Here is an 18320-nt window from a genome sequence, read left to right on the forward strand (position 1 = left end):
GTAAAGAAACAATGACCAACCTTCTACCTAAACTATACATCCCCATGTGGGTCATGGTTTCCTTAGTGACTTGAGTCCAATCTTTAGTTTAACTTCTTCTCAAATTTAAGGGGTTTAGTTTAAATTCTTCTCAACGTTAAAGGGGTTTTCCAATATTTTAATACTGATCACCTATCCTATCACCAGTATCTGACCAGGTTCAACACCTGGGACCCCAACCGATCAGCTTTTCCTAGGCCAGTCATTCTTGCAGCTTTTCCTAGGCCAGTGACGACACGTTCATTGGTCAAATGGCCTAGGCACAGCTCATGCATTATTCAAGTAAATGGGGCTGAGCGCAATGCCAAGCACAGCCACTATACAAAGTACGGTGCTGTGCTTGGTAAGCTGTGGGAAGGCCACATCGCTCACAGGAGATCCAGTGCTTTCTCAAACAACTGGTCAGTGGGGGTCCTGGGTGCCAGACCCCCATCAATCAGATACCGATGACCTATCCTGAGATTAGGTCAAAGGTAATGTAAGAAGGTACAAGGAATCATCGTAGATGATAGGCATGTGTCACCGAGGTTCCTGGCCTCGGTGGAGTAAAGGTCTATTCACACGTCCGTGGTGTATTGCGGATCTGCAAATTGCGGATCTGCAATACACCCGGCCGGCACCCCCCATAGAACTGCCTATTCTTGTCTGCAATTGCGGACAAGAATAGGACATGTTCTATTTTTTGCAGAGCCGCGAATGGGTCCGCACCCGTTCCCGATATTGCGTAACGGATGCAGACCAATTTGCAGACGTGTGAATGGACCCTAAGAGCCAGTTTTCTGTGTCAGCAGCAGTTGCTGTTTGACACCTTGCTATCTAGTATGGCTGTAAATAGCTGATCTGGGACAGCTCTTACTGGGAGAAGTCAAAGTGCTGGGTGGGTGACTACTCCCCACCAGTGATGAGCGGCAGGGGTCATATTCGAATTTGCTATATTTTGCAAATATTTTGTAGTATATTCGTTGAATATTCGCAAATTCGAATATTCGTTATATTCTATGATTTTTTTTACTCGAAAAATCGGCAAGGTAATGATTGTGTAATATGCGAATTTTCGGAATGCGGATTTTCGTAATTCTAACTTTTTTATGCGAATTTTTTAACTTACAAACTCTGTTTTTTCGAATATTCGTAATATTCTAAAACAAGAATATATAGCAATATAGCGAATATTCGAAAAAAAAAAACGAATATAGAGCAATTTTGCTAATATAGTGCTATAATCTTCTTTGTCTAATAGTTCTCTATATTCGTTTTTTTTTCCGAATATTCGCTATATTCCTATAACTTCGTATTTTCGAATATTCGTAATATTCTAAAACAAGAATATATAGCAATATAGTGAATATTCGAAAAAAACGAATATAGAGCAATTTAGCTAATATAGTGCTATAATCTTTTTTTTTATAGTTGTAATTTTTTTCCAATCTGAACTTCAGATGAGAAAAAAATTACAACTATTAGACAAAGAAGATTATAGCACTATATTAGCTAAATTGCTCTATATTCGTTTTTTTCGAATATTCGCTATATTGCTATATATTCTTGTTTTAGAATATATTACGAATATTCGAAAAAACGAAGTTATAGCAATATAGCGAATATTCGAATTACGAAAATTCGCAAACAACACTACTCCTTAAGTCAAATATACTGCAGCCTTCTCATTGGCCCACAAGCTAGAAGCAGGGAGGGATCATGTGTACTGATTTAAAAAAAATCGAATATTCGAAATTACGAATATATATCACTATATTCAAAATATTAGCAAATTTTCGAAGTACCTATATTCGCGATAAAAATTCGAAATTCGAATATTCGTGATCAACACTACTCCCCACGGTCCAGGCCAGGTTTTGACAGGCCTATAAAAAACAGCCAGCAGTGTCAGGTGGTTGGATTACTCCTCTCTGACACTGGAGCTGTGTAAAACTCTGCTAAAAGCTGAAGACAGTGTGTCGGGCAAGCAGGCCGCCTAAAGCTAGCAGGTGGACTTTCTGAGGCTGAGCATTCAGACAGGTGTAGATTAAACACCCAGGATCAAAGGTGAATGTTTTTTCTGTATGAACTGTTTTGGGAGTGAACTAACACTAATACTGAAAATGGACCGTCATACTGTGAACCTGCAACTAGTGTGAAAAAAGCACTGCAGTTTTTGAGTCACAAACGTGTCTTTGCCTCTATACTGCACCTTCTTGTCCTATCTACCAGAGTGAATCCCCACACTATTACAACCTTGGAAAATCCTTTTAAGACCTCTTTCACACGGGCGTCTTATTTTTGGCCCGGAGAGAGATGGGTGCGTTGCGGGAAAATGCGTGATTTTTCCACGCGAGTGCAAAACATTGTAATGCGTTTTGCACTCGCGTGAGAAAAATCGCGCATGTTTGGTACCCAAACCGGAACTTCTTCACAGAAGTTCGGGCTTGGGATTGATGTTCTGAAGATTGTATTATTTTCCCTTATAACATGGTTATAAGGGAAAATAATAGCATTCTGAATACAGAATGCATAGTAAAACAGCGCTAGAGGGGCTAAAAAATAAATAAATTCTGAATGCATAGTAAAACAGCGCTGGAGGGGTTAAAAAAATAATAATAATAATTTAACTCACCTTAGTCCACTTGATGGCGAAGCTCGGCATCTCCTTGTGTCTCCTTTGTTGAATAGGACCTGTGGTGAGCATAAAATACAGGTAAAGGACCTTTGATGACTTCACTCCGGTCATCACATGGTCTTTTACCATGGTGAATCACCATGGTAAAAGATCATGTGATGTACCATGTGATGACCGGAGTGACATCATCAAAGGTCCTTCACCTGTATTTAATGCTCACCACAGGTCCTATTCAACAAAGGAGACACAAGGAGATGCCGGGTTTCGCGATCAAGTGGACTAAGGTGAGTTAAATTTTTTTTAATTTTTTTTTAACCCCTCCAGCGCTGTTTTACTATGCATTCAGAATGCTATTATTTTCCCTTATAACCATGTTATAAGTGAAAATAATAATAATCGGGTCTCCATCCCGATCGTCTCCTAGCAACCGTGCGTGAAAATGGCACCGCGTCCGCACTTACCTGCGGATGCTATGCGATTTTCACGCTTCCCATTCACTTCTATGGGTCTGCGTCACGTGAAAATCTGACAATATAGAGCATGCTGAGATTTTCACTCAACGCACAAGTGATGCGTGAAAATCACCGCTCATGTGCACAGCCCCATAGAAATGAATGGGTCAGGATTCAGTGCGGGTGCAATTCGTTCACCGCACGCATCGCACCCGCACGGAAAACTCGCCTGTGTGAAAGGGGCCTAAGGGGTTTAGAGGCATCAGTACAACTTGGGTCATTGTGCCCAAGGGGATCCACGCTTTGTATCCTGGCCTAGGGACTACAAGTTACATTACATATCTTCCCAACACGTCCCAATCGTTCCTCCAATTCCTACTCACGGCATCTATTATTATTACAGAGCAGTTTGACAAGGTAATTTCCCTAGGTTATCCCCTCAGTTATTCTTTTGCCTGTTGGTGATCAGCCAGTGATCATCTGATTGCCATAGGCAGGCTGCTGAAACCCCCCAGTGATTACACATTTTTTTACTACAGTGGCCACTAGAGGAGATATGCTGTACTACATGGTGTGCATTGAAATAGATGTGCAGCAATGCTATACAGACTCCTCCAGAGCAGAAGGCACTCTTTAAAGTGAATAATAAATTGCCTTTCTTGCTAATAGGAGGTGTTCTCAAGCAATAGACCCGTTCTGAGAAGGTGCTGATATGACATCTGAACAGATTGTCCTTATAGGACATTCCCATTCACTGTAGCCTTATGGTACCAGAGTTTTCATGAATTTGCGTGGAGTGTGGCTTTAAATATTGTCTACTTCTGCCCTTCTGTTCTATAATTTATGTGCATAGGCTAACAATTGCCTCTCCTATTACTATTCATTTGAAAGAATGGGCCTCCAGGTCGAGTATGCCAAAACTGTAAATTTCCCAAGCAAAAAGGCATTAAAAGTGACTACACGAAGAATGATAGATTTCCTGTAAAAACGCAAACATCTGCTTTCCGAGCCTGGCCAATTTGCATAATCAGACATGCGCTAATTGCAAGGGGCTCTGATTTAAAAGCCGCTTGATGTATACGCTGGACGTGTTTTCTTCCAAGAACACGGGTCATTTAACGGCCTCCCGTTTTGGATTAGGCAATATATTGTCCCATCTTTAATCCAGGCTTTATAGATTACATTTATGGCTTCATTTAAAGAGAATTCCACAGAAAACTGCACACTCATAAATCAGCATTATTGTGCTTATTATGGCATATGGCAATAGAAATGCTATTTATTCCGCTTTAGGAGCAAATAAATGCTACTAAAAAAATTAATAAAAACTTGCTTACGGGACACAAATACACTATATTGTTTATTGTGAACTGCCCTTTGAATTTGCCGCTACTGGATGTACAGCGAGTTTTATTTTGTGCCAACTAAAATGAGACTGTTATACATTCATTTCCGGACTCCTCAAACTACATCTCCACTGCCCCGATCCACAGGGAGCAATGGCCTGAGGAGTACACCATGACACAACACTTCATCAGGACCATTACCACTCCCATTCTCTGCACCGGCTCCTTGGGGGCTTGCTGCAATAGCATATCCTAGCAAGGATTCTGGGCTATCAAATGGAAAAGTCTATACAAGCATATAAACCCTACTTGTAAGGATTGTAAATGACCGCATACTGACAGATGCAGATCCCACTTTAGAACAATGGGGGTCTATTGACCCTTATTCATAGAGCTACCTTATGCAACGCTACCTGTTCTCCTGATAGAGGGAGGTCCCAGAGGTGAAACCTGCACCTATTAAGCATTTATCGCATATCCCGCAGATACCCCATTATTCTCTTATTCCATAGTACTGTACATGTACGGAATTAGCATGCAAGAGGGGATGTATGGAGATGGATCACGTACTGAGCTCACTTCATACATTGCGGGTGCCAGTTGTCTAATAGAGTAGACATCCACTGGCAGTGAACAGGATTGGCGATGACGCCTATCTTGGTCATTTATTCCACTTTAGGAGCAAATAAATGCTACTAAAATCTTTTTTTTAAAACTTGCTTACGCGACACAAATACAGTATATTGTTTATTGAGAACTGCAAGATCAGGAGTAGAGATGAGAGAATTTCTCATTGGTTCGTTCCGAATTTATTTGCGGTAAATCGCTTTAAAAAACGTCTATTTCCGGGCCGCAGAGAGGCCTTATAGGGGTGTAGAACACTGTGCCTTGCAGTAACATGCATAGGGAGTCTGCTGTGGTAGTGAAATAATACTGTGAGTCAGTATGACACACAGATGACAGGCCAAAATGGGGCCAAAACTGACCAAATAACTGAAGTGTGAAATCAGCCTTACAGGTCAATGTTAGGGCCAAGAAGAAGCGCACTCCTTTTACACCCTCGTCAGCTGATTCCACATAGATGTCTACAGAACCTGTTCTATTAAACGATTATACAAGTAGAGACCCCCCCGACAGAGTGGAGAGGGTGTCAGCAGTAAGTTTGTGTTGACATCACTGATTATTTTGCCCTTCCTCTGATCCGTCAGAACAATAACCCCCAAAAAACGGATCCTGTCTGTGGAGCATCCGCCTTCACTCGATCAGCATTAGGTCAGTAATCCATCAGTATTGCTAATGCCAAAAAAAACAGGAGTAGATCCAAAACAGAGATGACACATGAATGGAATATTTGCATGTCTTCTGTGTTTTGTACCCACTCCTGCTTTTGGCTACCAAATCATAAGTCAATTCTTATGGGTCCATACAGGCCTTAGAGCTGCTACACAGACAGGATCTGTTTTGCGTCTCATTTTTCCTTCCTTCTGACAGATCAGAAGAAGGGTCAAATAAATGATGATGTCAGCCAGGCCGAAAGGCAAAATAGTGACCCAGTCATGAAGTGGGGACGGTGGGAACAGCATGGGAAGTCCACAGAGTGGCCCTATGACATAGTGGTGAGGTGGAAGCAGCATGAGGAGACCACAGAGTGGCCCTATGACAGAGTCTGGAGGTGGCGGCAGCATCAGAAGGAGGCCACAAAGTGGCACAATGACAGTGTGGAGGTGGCGTCAGCATTAGGAGTGGCACATGGCACAATAACAGTGTGGAGGTGACAGCTTTAGGAGGCCACAGAGTGGCACAATCACAGAGTGTGGAGGAAGTGGCAGCAGCAGCATCAGGAGACCACAGAGTGGCAAGGTGACATAGTGTGGAGGTGACAGCAGCATCAAGAGACCACCAAGTTGCAAGGTGACATAGTGTGGAGGTGGAAGCGGCATCAAGAGACCACAGAGTGACCAGGTGACAGAGTGGCGAGATGGGTGGCAATACGAGTACCAACTGAAGATGGCAGGTGAAAGAAGAAACACTTGGCATAAGATGTGTGGCATCAGGCAAGTGGCAGCATCAGAATGGTAGGTTAAGGGAGGCAGCCAGAAGAAACCGGTCTCTTTTGTCAAAGTGTTGGTGTGACACCATGGATGATCTAGTCTGATGCATCAGGCATTGGTGGGTGGGAATCCTGGTCCATGCCCGATTCATCTTGACAAAGGTCAGTGTCTCCACATTTTAGGTGGACAGGCGAATTCTTCTTGGGGTATGGCCCCCTCCGTGCTAAACACCCGCTCTGATGCCACACTACTGGCCGGCAGGAAAGCTTTTCCAGTGCAAACTCTGCTACTTGCGGTCACAAATCCAGTTTGGCTGCCCAGTAGTCCAGCGGATCTTCAATGTGGGGTGGCAGGGTGCTGTCCAAGTATGCCACCACCTGCTGGTTCAGGTCTTGCTCCAGGTCTAGCTGCTGCTGCTGGTGAGTAGTTTCTTCACTAGGCGGGTGAAGAAAGCTGCTCATCAACGACTCTAGACTCAAGTTGCTGCTGGCCATGGCAGAGGAACCTGAGTGCAGAAGGCCTCCTCCGGTCAGACCTGCGAGAGAATGGACGATGGCGCAGATAGGCAGCGGCCAACTGACTATATAGGATGTCTCTATAGTAGTTCAGTTTGTCCTCCCTATCAGCAGGTGTAAAAAAGGCCCCCATTTTGGACCGGTAGCGAGGGTCCAACAAGGTGGAGAGCCAGAAGTCATCCCGCTGCTGAATGGTGACAATTCGGCTGTCACTATGCAAGCAAGTCAGCATGCATCAGTCCATTTGTGCAAGTGACTCAGAGGGACTCCCTGCCTCCATCTCCTCTGCAAACTGCCACGGTGTGTCTGGGTCCTCTGCCTCATCTTACTCATTGCCCTGTAGCTCCTATGGCTGCTCCTGCTCCTCCTCTCCTGTCACCTTTGTGTAAAAACCACCCATTTTGCTACACATTGCTCCAATGTCCTCCTCCAGTTCAGCCCCCACAGGGCTCATGTGGCAGTGAGATCTAGGCGCCATGTCTCCAGTCCCCTGACCAGCCAGATTTACCAGGATCTGTTTCAGGACATGGAGCAGTGGAATGACGTTGTTAATATTGTAGTCCTGGCAACTGACAAATAATTTGGCCTCCTCAAAGGGCCTGAGCAAATGGCAGGTGTCACGCATGAGCTGCCACTGGCTGACATCGAAGTTACATAGGGCAGTACTCCTGTCCGCATGGATCATCAAGAAATCATTTATGGTCTTTCTCTGTTCTTATAGTCGGTCCAACATATGGAGGGTGGAATTCCAACGGGTGGAAATGTCGCATATCAGCCTATGTTGGGGAATTCCGCTCTGCCGCTGGAGCTCAAGGAGGGTGTGCTTTGCGGTATACGAGTGACTGAAGTGCATGCAAAGTTTCCTGGCCATTTTTAGGATGTCTTACAGATGTGTGGAAGACTTCAGGAACCGCTTGACAACCAGATTGTGTGCTATGCAGGGCGCATGGCTCAGCTCTCCTTGACGCAGCACCGACACCATGTTCTTCCCATTTTCGGTCACCATGGTTACGATTTTTAGTTGTCGCAGAGAAAGCCAGGATTCAATTTCTTGATGAAGGACATGGAGCAGTTCCTCCCCTGTGTGATCATATTTGCCCAGGCAAACGAGGTGCAGAACAGCGTGACACCGCCGTACCCTGCACACTTGGTATGCTGGAGGGACACTGGGAATTGTCCCTGCAGTGGAGGCTGAGGACACGGTGGAGGATGAGGAGGCAGAGGCGTACATTGTAGCAGGACCAACAGAGTGACAATGTGGAGGCGGAAGCGGCGTCACCTGGCCAAGTTGCTGGTGTGGCTGTGCAGGAACCACATTCACTCAGTGGGCCATAAAGGACATGTATTGTCCCTGACCGTAGTTACAGCTCCACACGTCGGCACTGCCGTGCACTTTGGCAGACACCGACAGGCTCAAGGACTGGCCCACCTTCTGTTCTACATGTGTGTGCAGGGCTGGTACTGCCTTTTTGGCAAAGAAATTACGTTTTGGGACTCTCCACCTCGGCTCGGGACAAGCCATCAGTTCTCTGAAAGGTGCAGATTCCACCACTTGGAAAGGGAGTTAGAACAGGAGCACATTCAGCTTCTGCGCCGTTGGATGAGTCCACACATACTGTTGTCTTTTGGCACTTGCTTCGTTGATTGATTGCTGACGGAATGACTGACGAGAAGTAGAAGTAGAAGCATCAGGACCAGCAAATGAAGAGAAGGACAGACAGCTCCCTTCAGCTGAGGTGGTGGAGCCTTGACTGCATGAAACCGGGTGCGTGTCACTGGGTAATGCAGTGGTTGCTGCGGCAGGCTGGACCACCACATCAGAGCCACGGTTCTCCCAGGCGACTTCATGGTGACGCTGCATATATTGATGCAGGGCCGTGGTGCAAACATTGGCACCCAGGCCACGCCTAACCTTCTGCCCATAAATTCTACATATGGTCATGTTCACCTCCTCCGGCGGCTTAACAAAAACCTGCCACACCGGCGAGTAGATAATTTTACCCCCAACACTACGCACTGACTCACTGCTACAGACGCTGCTTCCGTGAACCCGTGCACCACTACTTTCCGGGCAGGTAAGCTCCTGCGAAGTGGGTCATCTACACCGGGCACGTTTGGCTACCTACCTTTCACTGCTGCCACCCTGCTGACTCCCCGCCACACTAGCGACTTGCTGGCTCCAACGCTGCCTCACGGTCAAGCTGCCACCCTCTTCTTCAGATGATGATGAAGCCCCCGTTTCACCTGGCTCCCAAGTGTGATCAGCTACATCATCATCATCATCGAGTACTGTCTGCACCTAACTGATGTCCTCCTCAACGGTCTCTGGGTCAGGAGCCTCACCGCTCGCAACACCAGCTCCCACGCCACTCTCCTCATCACTACTTGCCCGCCTACCGGAGGAAGCGGCGGATGTCTCCTCCACATCTTGGCTGGCCAGTAGCTGCTGACTGTCCTCTAGTAGCTTGTCCTTGCTGTATAGTGGGGCTGAGCCCACACCATATAATACTTCTCTGGCTGAGGGAACAAAAAAGGACTGAGGCAGGTTGAGGACAGGTGAGGGCACAGAGCCTGCTCCCGGGCCATGCCAGCTAACGGTTGTGTCTGAATAACCCACCGACTCTTGGCTGGGGGTGTCTGATGTCACTTGGGACGAAGTGGATGTCCGAGTCAACCATTCAAGAACTGCTGGGTTGCTGGTCAAGAGATGACCGCTAGATGACACCAGGAGCCCAGGCCTCTCGAAGTGACCCCTGCTGGCATGCCCCCTTAATCTGCTGTGACCTGTGCCTGCGCCAGAAACATTTAGGCCTCTGCCACTCCCCTGTGCAGGCACTCTGTCTGACATACTGTTAAATCAGATAAATAAATAAAAAGGAAATTAAAACACCCCCAAAAAGTCTTTAATTTTCTCAATTCACCACACAACGGCAAATACTTTTTTTGTGCCACTAATACACGCAAAAAAGTGCTTTAGAACATATAACTTCACCTCTGAACGGCAAATATATTTTTCTTTTGCACTAATACACGACAGAAAGGTCTTTAGAACATATAACTGCACCGCTGAACGGCAATTATATTTTTCTTTTGCCACTAATACACGACAAAAAGGGCTTTAGAACATACAAACCGGATTCCCAAAAAGTTGGGACACTATACAAATCGTGAATAAAAACTGAATGCAATGATGTGGAGGTGCCAACTTCTAATATTTTATTCAGAATAGAACATAAATCACGGAACAAAAGTTTAAACTGAGAAAATGTACCATTTTAAGGGAAAAATATGTTGAATCAGAATTTCATGGTGTCAACAAATCCCCAAAAAGTTGAGACAAGGCCATTTTCACCACTGTGTGGCATCTCCCCTTCTTCTTACAAACCGAGGAGACCAGTTTCTCAAGTTTAGAAATAGGAATGCTCTCCCATTCTTGTCTAATACAGGCCTCTAACTGTTCAATCGTCTTGGGCCTTCTTTGTTGCACCTTCCTCTTTATGATGCGCCAAATGTTCTCTATAGGTGAAAGATCTGGACTGCAGACTGGCCATTTCAGTACCCGGATCCTTCTCCTACGCAGCCATGATGTTGTAATTGATGCAGAATGTGGTCTGGCATTATCTTGTTGAAAAATGCAGGGTCTTCCCTGAAAGAGATGACGTCTGGATGGGAGCATATGTTGTTCTAGAACCTGAATATATTTTTCTGCATTGATGGTGCCTTTCCAGACATGCAAGCTGCCCATGCCACACGCACTCATGCAACCCCATACCATCAGAGATGCAGGCTTCTGAACTGAGCGTTGATAACAACTTGGGTTGTCCTTGTCCTCTTTGGTCCGGATGACATGGCGTCCCAGATTTCCAAAAAGAACTTCAAATCGTAACTCGTCTGACCACAGAACAGTCTTCCATTTTGCCACACTACATTTTGAATGATCCCTGGCCCAGTGGAAACGCCTGAGCTTGTGGATCTTGCTTAGAAATGGCTTCTTCTTTGCACTGTAGAGTTTCAGCTGGCAACGGCGGATGGCACGGTGTATTGTGTTCACTGACAATGGTTTCTGAAAGTATTCCTGAGCCCATTCTGTGATTTCCTTTACAGTAGCATTCCTGTTTGTGGTGCAGTGTCGTTTAAGGGCCCGGAGATCACGGGCATCCAGTATGGTTTTACAGCCTTGACCTTTACGCACAGAGATTGTTCCAGATTCTCTAAATCTTCGGATGATGTTATGCACAGTTGATGATAATAGATGCAAAGTCTTTGCAATTTTTCGCTGGGTAACACCTTTCTGATATTGCTCCACTATCTTTCTGCGCAACATTGTGGGAATTGGTGATCCTCTACCCATCTTGGCTTCTGAGAGACACTGCCACTCTGAGAAGCTCTTTTTATACCCAATCATGTTGCCAATTGACTTAATTAGTGTTAATTGGTCTTCCAGCTCTTCGTTAAGCTCAAATTTACTTTTTCCAGGCTCTTATTGCTACTTGTCCCAACTTTTTGGGGATTTGTTGACACCGTGAAAATTAGAATCAATGTATTTTTCCTTTAAAATGATACATTTACTCGGATTAAACGCTTGATCTGTCATCTACGTTCTATTACAAATAAAATATTGACATTTGCAGGGGCTGACTGGCAACTTTTGGCCCAGGGGGCAAGTAACACCCAGAGGCCCACTGAGCCCCCCTCCTGCTTTCCCATTTCCCCTGCCTCCTCCTGACCCCCCCCCCCTTGCCACTTTCGTCAGCCATGTAAATTACAACACAGTAAAACAAAATAAACTAGGCATGCTCCGATATATCGGCCGCCGAAACATATCAGCCGAAAATTGCATTTTTGGTATAATGCCGAAAGTGTCATTTTCTGGCTGATACAGTGTTGCATCCGTGTATTCTCTCCTCCCCGCTGGGCGCTGCTCTGTGTCCCCCCCATGACACTTGATGACTTTTGCAGGAGAAACTGTATATAGTGTGGCACAGTGTAGGCTATATGTGTATAGCATAAACATATTTCATTTGAAAACTTACAGTTACTTGGCCCTTGGGGATCTCGGACGTCACTTCCACACTTTGGCCGGGGGCTCGGCGGAGCTGATGTTGTGTTTTATCCTAATGAGAAAGATTTCATAATAAGGATTTAGAGAAGGGGCAGAGGGATAGCAGAGCAGGGAGAGGCTGGTGCTGCTACTAGGGGGTCATACCATGGGGGAGTAATAAAACCCACCATAATGCCCCCCCCCCCAGTAGAAATCATTTTCCTTATAATAGACAGTGCACAAAATACCCCCTTGTAATATCCCCAGTTGAGCTAATGTCCCCATAGTGCCCCCTATAATGTGCTAGTAGCCAGATAGGGCCCCCTATAATGTGCCAGTAGCCAGATAGGGCCCCCCTATAATGTGCCAGTAGCCAGATAGGGCCCCCCTATAATGTGCCAGTAGCCAGATAGGGCCCCCCTATAATGTGCCAGTAGCCAGATAGAGCCCACCTATAATGTGCCAGTAGCCATAGGCCCCCTCCACTATAATGTGCCAGTACCCAGAGAGGGCCCCCCTATAATGTGCCAGTAGCCATAGGCCCCCCTATAATGTGCCAGTAGCCATAGCCCCCCCACTAATGTGCCAGTAGCCATAGCCCCCCCCACTAATGTGCCAGTAGCCATAGCCCCCCACTAATGTGCCAGTAGCCATAGCCCCCCCCCACTAATGTGCCAGTAGCCATAGCCCCCCCACTAATGTGCCAGTAGCCACATAGGGCCCCCCTATAATGTGCCAGTAGCCACATAGGGCCCCCCTATAATGTGCCAGTAGCCACATAGGGCCCCCCTATAATGTGCCAGTAGCCACATAGGGCCCCCTATAATGTGCCAGTAGCCATATAGGGCCCCCCTATAATGTGCCAGTAGCCATAGGCCCCCCATAATGTGCCATCAGCCCATTGTCCCCCTATAATCTGCCAGTAGTCATAGGCCCCCCTATAATCTGCCATCAGCCCATAGTCCCCCTATAATCTGCCAGTAGCCATAGCCCCCCTATAATCTGCCAGTAGCCATAGGCCCCCCATAATGTGCCAGTAGCCATAGGTCCCCCATAATGTGCCAGTAGCCATAGGTCCCCCATAATGTGCCAGTACCCATAGCCCCCCCATAATGTGCCAGTAGCCATAGGCCCCCCTATAATCTGCCAGTAGCCATAGGCCCCCCACTAATGTGCCAGTAGCCAGATAGGGCCCCCCGACTAATGTGCCAGGAGTAGCCAGATAGGGGCCCCCCTATAATGTGCCAGGAGTAGACAGATTGTGCCCCCCTGCCCCCCACCCCCCTCATAAAGTGCCAGCCCAGCAGCCAGATTAGGGGGGGCCCCCCTATAATGTGCCAGGAGTAGCCACTAGCCAGATTGTGCCCTCCTGCCCCCCACCCCCCTCATAAAGTGCCAGCCCAGGGCCAGTAGCCAGATAGGGACAGAAATAAAGAAGAAAAAAAATATATATGTCAGTCAGACTTATACTTACCTCCCTGCTTCTCTGGAATACTCCGGTCCCGCCTCCAGCCAGCACAGATGTAATCACTTTACGGCAGCGCAGCGGCTCAGTCAGGCCGCAGGACCGGCGCAGGTGGCGCGATGACTTCATCGCGCCGATGACGTCATCGCGCCGCCTGCGCCGGTCCGGCGGCCTGTCTGATAGGCTGCCGGCAACACGCCTCCCCTGCTCCCCGTCTCCCTGGCTTAAAGTGGCAGTTTATTCCGGCCCGGCCGGCCGGGACAGCAAGCCAGGGAGGCCCGGGGGGCAATTGCCCCCTGCCCCCCGGCCCAGTCCGCCCCTGGACATTTGCCATCTCCACATCATTGCATTCAGTTTTTATTCACAATTTTTTTAGTGGCCCAACTTTTTTGGAATCCGGTTTGTATAACTGCACCTCTAAACGGCAAATAATTTTTTTTTTGTGCCACTAATACACGCTGAAAAGGGCTGTAATTTTCGCACTTTGCCACATAATGGCTAATAAGCCCTTTTTTCCACTTATTCAAGCCAAAAAATGCTTTAGACCATATAACTGCACCGCACAAGGACTAGTAACACCCCAATAACAAGAATGGTTTGCTGTAATTACAGAGCTGTATAATGGCAATTTGGATCCAGTCAGTGCAGTAAGGTGTAATAGGATTGTTCCTATTACCCAGGCTGTAACCTTCCCTACTGAACTCTGTTCAACATATATGATGTGGAATGATTCCTCCCTATCCTTTCCCTACACTTCAATTCAGCAAAATAAAAAAGTTTTAGTCTTTCCTAGCACTGTCCCTAGCGCCTGCTGACATCTCTCCCTGCACTAAGCACACTGGAAAATGGCAGAATCCAAGATGGCTGAGGCTATTTATAGGGCTGTGACATCACAAGGATGGCTGGCTGCTGATTGGCTGCATGCATGGCATTATGGGTGATCCCACCTTCCCAGAGTTCCTTGCTCCATGTCCTCACAGGTGCAGCAGCCATTTTAGGAAAAAATGCAATTTGTTACCATGAAGCATAAGGAAATTCGGATTTGGTGCAAATCAAATTTTTCCTGAAATTCGGATCGAATTCTACTTAGTCAACTTCGATTCGCTCATCTCTAATCAGGAGGCTGTGATATTGGATTATCAGTCATTTCATATTTCCTTCAAAACTAACATTCCCATCCCACCTTCTAAAAAAAGGTGGTCAGATCGCTACAATCCAGGGGGGAGATTGGCCATAGACCTTACAGGGAAATTTCCCGGTGGGCCAATGCCCCATGGGGCCTCCTGAACCCTCCTTTTCTGCAGTTGGCTGAGTACATAATGATCTCTCAGTGGTAATTAACCCTGTGATACTCAGAAACTCATGTAACCGTCCAGTGACCACACATGTCCTTCTGAATGCAACTGTGGCCCACAACTGGAGGAGGAGGACAGAAAATAGCACCTATTTATGGCCACCACACTGTGGTATACGGTTCTACTGGGGCGCTATTTTGTGCTATGGAATTGCTGACCCCACTAACTTGTGTTGCCCCTCCTTCTGTCAATTTTTGGACCCGCCTAAAACATGGGGCCACTTTTATTTTTATTTTTCCAGGGCCACTTGGTTATCCAAAAATCAGGTGACGAGACCCATAGAGTTCAGATAAATTTAGCGTGGGAACATAGCAGCAAGTATTTACTTTCCCTACAGCACCACCACAGTTTGAATGCAGTATTACACTGTTCCTATTGAGATCAATGTGCTGTCGGTGTAATGGGTCCTCCAGAGAGAAAAACAATCTTTATAGTCAATGTCTACTCCCATTTAATTGATGGATTGATTGAGAATTCTGTCCTGGGGCAATTAACAATAGGACTCTGGCAACTGCTGTAATAGCATGATCAGATGGTAACACAACATAACCTTTTTTTCTAATCAGTTTTTATTTTCTGATTGTAGATTTTTTTATTTTATTTCCTGAACATGATTATGGGGGCGGCCTTCTTACCTGAGCTGTTCTTAACAATCTTTAGAAAGAATTAAGAAAATTGCTTTATTTTAGCCCCATGGTCCATAGACAGTGGTCAGGAGAGTGTTCTGGGCATGCTCTGTGACCTGTGCAGAGGTCACTGTACAGGGAAAGAAGATCTGATCTCTGACAATCACCTATTGTGAATGGTGGATCCTGTCTTATCTATACACAGAGGTGATATCATTACAGGCAGGATTAGAATGGCAGATAACTGGAGTAAAGCGCTCAAGAAGTTGCGCCTATGATTAGGCTTAGCGGCCAGTAAGAAAAATGCAGGATTTTATGTTTTTTGTTTAAATATAGATATTGACATGAAAATGTTAAAATATCATCACCAAATATTCTTTAAAAATTCGTTAACCATAAAAACATTATTTATACAATAATTCATTTTATGATGACACATTACCTTTAAGACATCCCTGCTCTTTACTATAAAGTCATAGTGTGACTCCTCATCCTTTTGAAGGAAGCCCTCAGAAGTCCTTGTCTCTGCAGGTCTTGAACTCAGGACTTCCTGTAACTATATAGAATAGAAGGATTTTCATTGACTATAATCCTCAGTAGTATTCTCCCTATATACAATATACTGTTATTTACAGATACATCTCTATATACAGTATACCAGTGCATTGTATGGATTGTTTTAAAGGATGACAGCAAAAGTATAATTTATTTAGCAATTGCAGAAACATTATAAATAACTTACAATAAATGCATCTACAAAGCTGTGGCCCTCTGTGTACAACTCTGAGTTACTTTATATACAGTAAGTCATTATAACATCCATAACCTCCACCAACCTCTGTAAAGGTAGTACGTAGTTATGTTTTTTCGTAGTAATTTTTTTTTTATTTTGCCTCCTTGTTGATTTCTGTATTTTTATATTTTAGTGCCCTACGGACACAAAAGCCACATTTGCCGTTCACATTAAAGTTGTGGGAGACTGGACAGGTATGTTTTAAAGAAATACTGAATAATCTTTCATCTCAGTGAACTGGCTTCCATTATGGCCCTCTTTGTATAATTAGGGCTCAGGGCGCCACCATTGCTCTAGTTGCACCCAAGATTGACTCTTTTCTGTGGCCAACCCCCTCCCTCGCTGCCTTGATTGACAAGGTCAGGCAGCGGTAAAGCAGGCTGGCCAAAGGTGTATAGCTTGAGTGCAAGAAAAGCAATAGTAGTATCCTCATTGCACCAAAATTGCACCTAAGTTGCATATTAAGAAAAAGTGTCATAACACAGGAATGGAGCCTCTGATGAACAAAAGAAAAACAGGTGGACCACAGCTACGTGTCTATGCAAACAATTGGATAGGGATGTTGCTGGTGACATATTCCCTTTAAAGCTTCGGAATTGTGCTGGAAAAAAAAATCAAGTTTGTAGAACCATTCCCTGGCGGAAAAGGACTGGTTATATACAGTAGTCCTATCTAGAGATAAGCAAATTGCTGAAATGGGTTCAATTTAGCCAAATTGGCCAACTGATTTGATTCAGGTCTGAATCGATTCTTTCCAAAATTGAAAGTGCTCCAATTGGCCTCAAATTTTTTCTCTCTTGTCTCTCATTTTTGTAACAAAAAAATTTAATATATTTATATACTGTGTGTGTATATATATATATATATATATATATATATTCTCACTATCACTCCAAAATTCGCTGAATCAATCAAATCACCAAAAATTCAGAATCAAGGCAAAATTGAAAGTGCCCATCTCTAGTCCTATCTTTTTGATTCAGGACAAATAGTCATCACACAAGGATTGACTTGGTAAGCAATGATAATGGATGGAGGTAAAAGGAGACTCCACAAGTTATAACAAAAGAAAATCTATCATCAGAAAAGGTAATAAAATAAGAAAATTGATTCACTCATCTCTAGAGTTGAGCGAACACCTGGATGTTCGGGTTCGAGAACATCCGAACCCGACCCGAACTTCGTCCCGAACCCGAACCCCACTGAAGTCAATGGGGACCCGAACTTTTCGGCACTAAAAAGGCTGTAAAACAGCCCAGGAAAGGGCTAGAGGGCTGCAAAAGGCAGCAACATGTAGGTAAATCCCCTGCAAACAAATGTGGATAGGGAAATTAATTAAAATAAAAATAAAATAAATAAAAATTAACCAATATCAATTGGAGAGAGGTCCCATAGCAGAGAATCTGGCTTCATGTCACCCACCACTGTAACAGTCCATTGTCATATATTTAGGCCCCGGCACCCAGGCAGAGGAGAGAGGTCCCGTAACAGAGAATCTGTCTTCATGTCAGCAGAGAATCAGTCGTCTTGTCATAGCAGAGAATCAGGCTTCACGTCACCCAACACTGGAACAGTCCATTGTCAGATATTTAGGCCCAGGCACCCAGGCAGAGGAGAGAGGTCCCGTAACAGAGAATCTGTCTTCATGTCAGCAGAGAATCAGTCTTCATGTCATAGCAGAGAATCATGCTTCACGTCACCCAACACTGGAACAGTCCATTGTCAGATATTTAGGCCCAGGCACCCAGGCAGAGGAGAGAGGTCCCGTAACAGAGAATCTGGATTCATGTCAGCAGAGAATCAGTCTTCATATCATAGCAGAGAATCATGCTTCACGTCACCCACCACTGTAACAGTCCATTGTCATAAATTTAGGCCCAGGCACCCAGGCAGAGGAGAGAGGTCCCGTAACAGAGAATCTGGCTTCATGTCAGCAGAGAATCAGTCTTCATATCATAGCAGAGAATCATGCTTCACGTCACCCAACACTGGAACAGTCCATTGTCAGATATTTAGGCCC

The 18320-nt window shown here is 45.4% G+C and overlaps 1 protein-coding gene across 1 annotated transcript in view; it reads left to right on the forward strand.

Moving 5' to 3' along the window:
• Positions 1 to 18320, forward strand: part of LOC122923299 (NADPH oxidase 4-like) — a 249354-nt gene that overhangs the window by 103727 nt on the left and 127307 nt on the right. The window contains exon 12 of the mRNA XM_044274078.1: positions 16434 to 16494. Coding sequence (XP_044130013.1) covers positions 16434 to 16494 — 61 coding nt within the window. The remainder of the gene's footprint in view (positions 1 to 16433; positions 16495 to 18320) is intronic.

Source organism: Bufo gargarizans, unplaced genomic scaffold (genome assembly GCF_014858855.1).
Source record: "Bufo gargarizans isolate SCDJY-AF-19 unplaced genomic scaffold, ASM1485885v1 original_scaffold_1454_pilon, whole genome shotgun sequence".
Taxonomy (NCBI): Eukaryota; Metazoa; Chordata; class Amphibia; order Anura; family Bufonidae; genus Bufo; species Bufo gargarizans.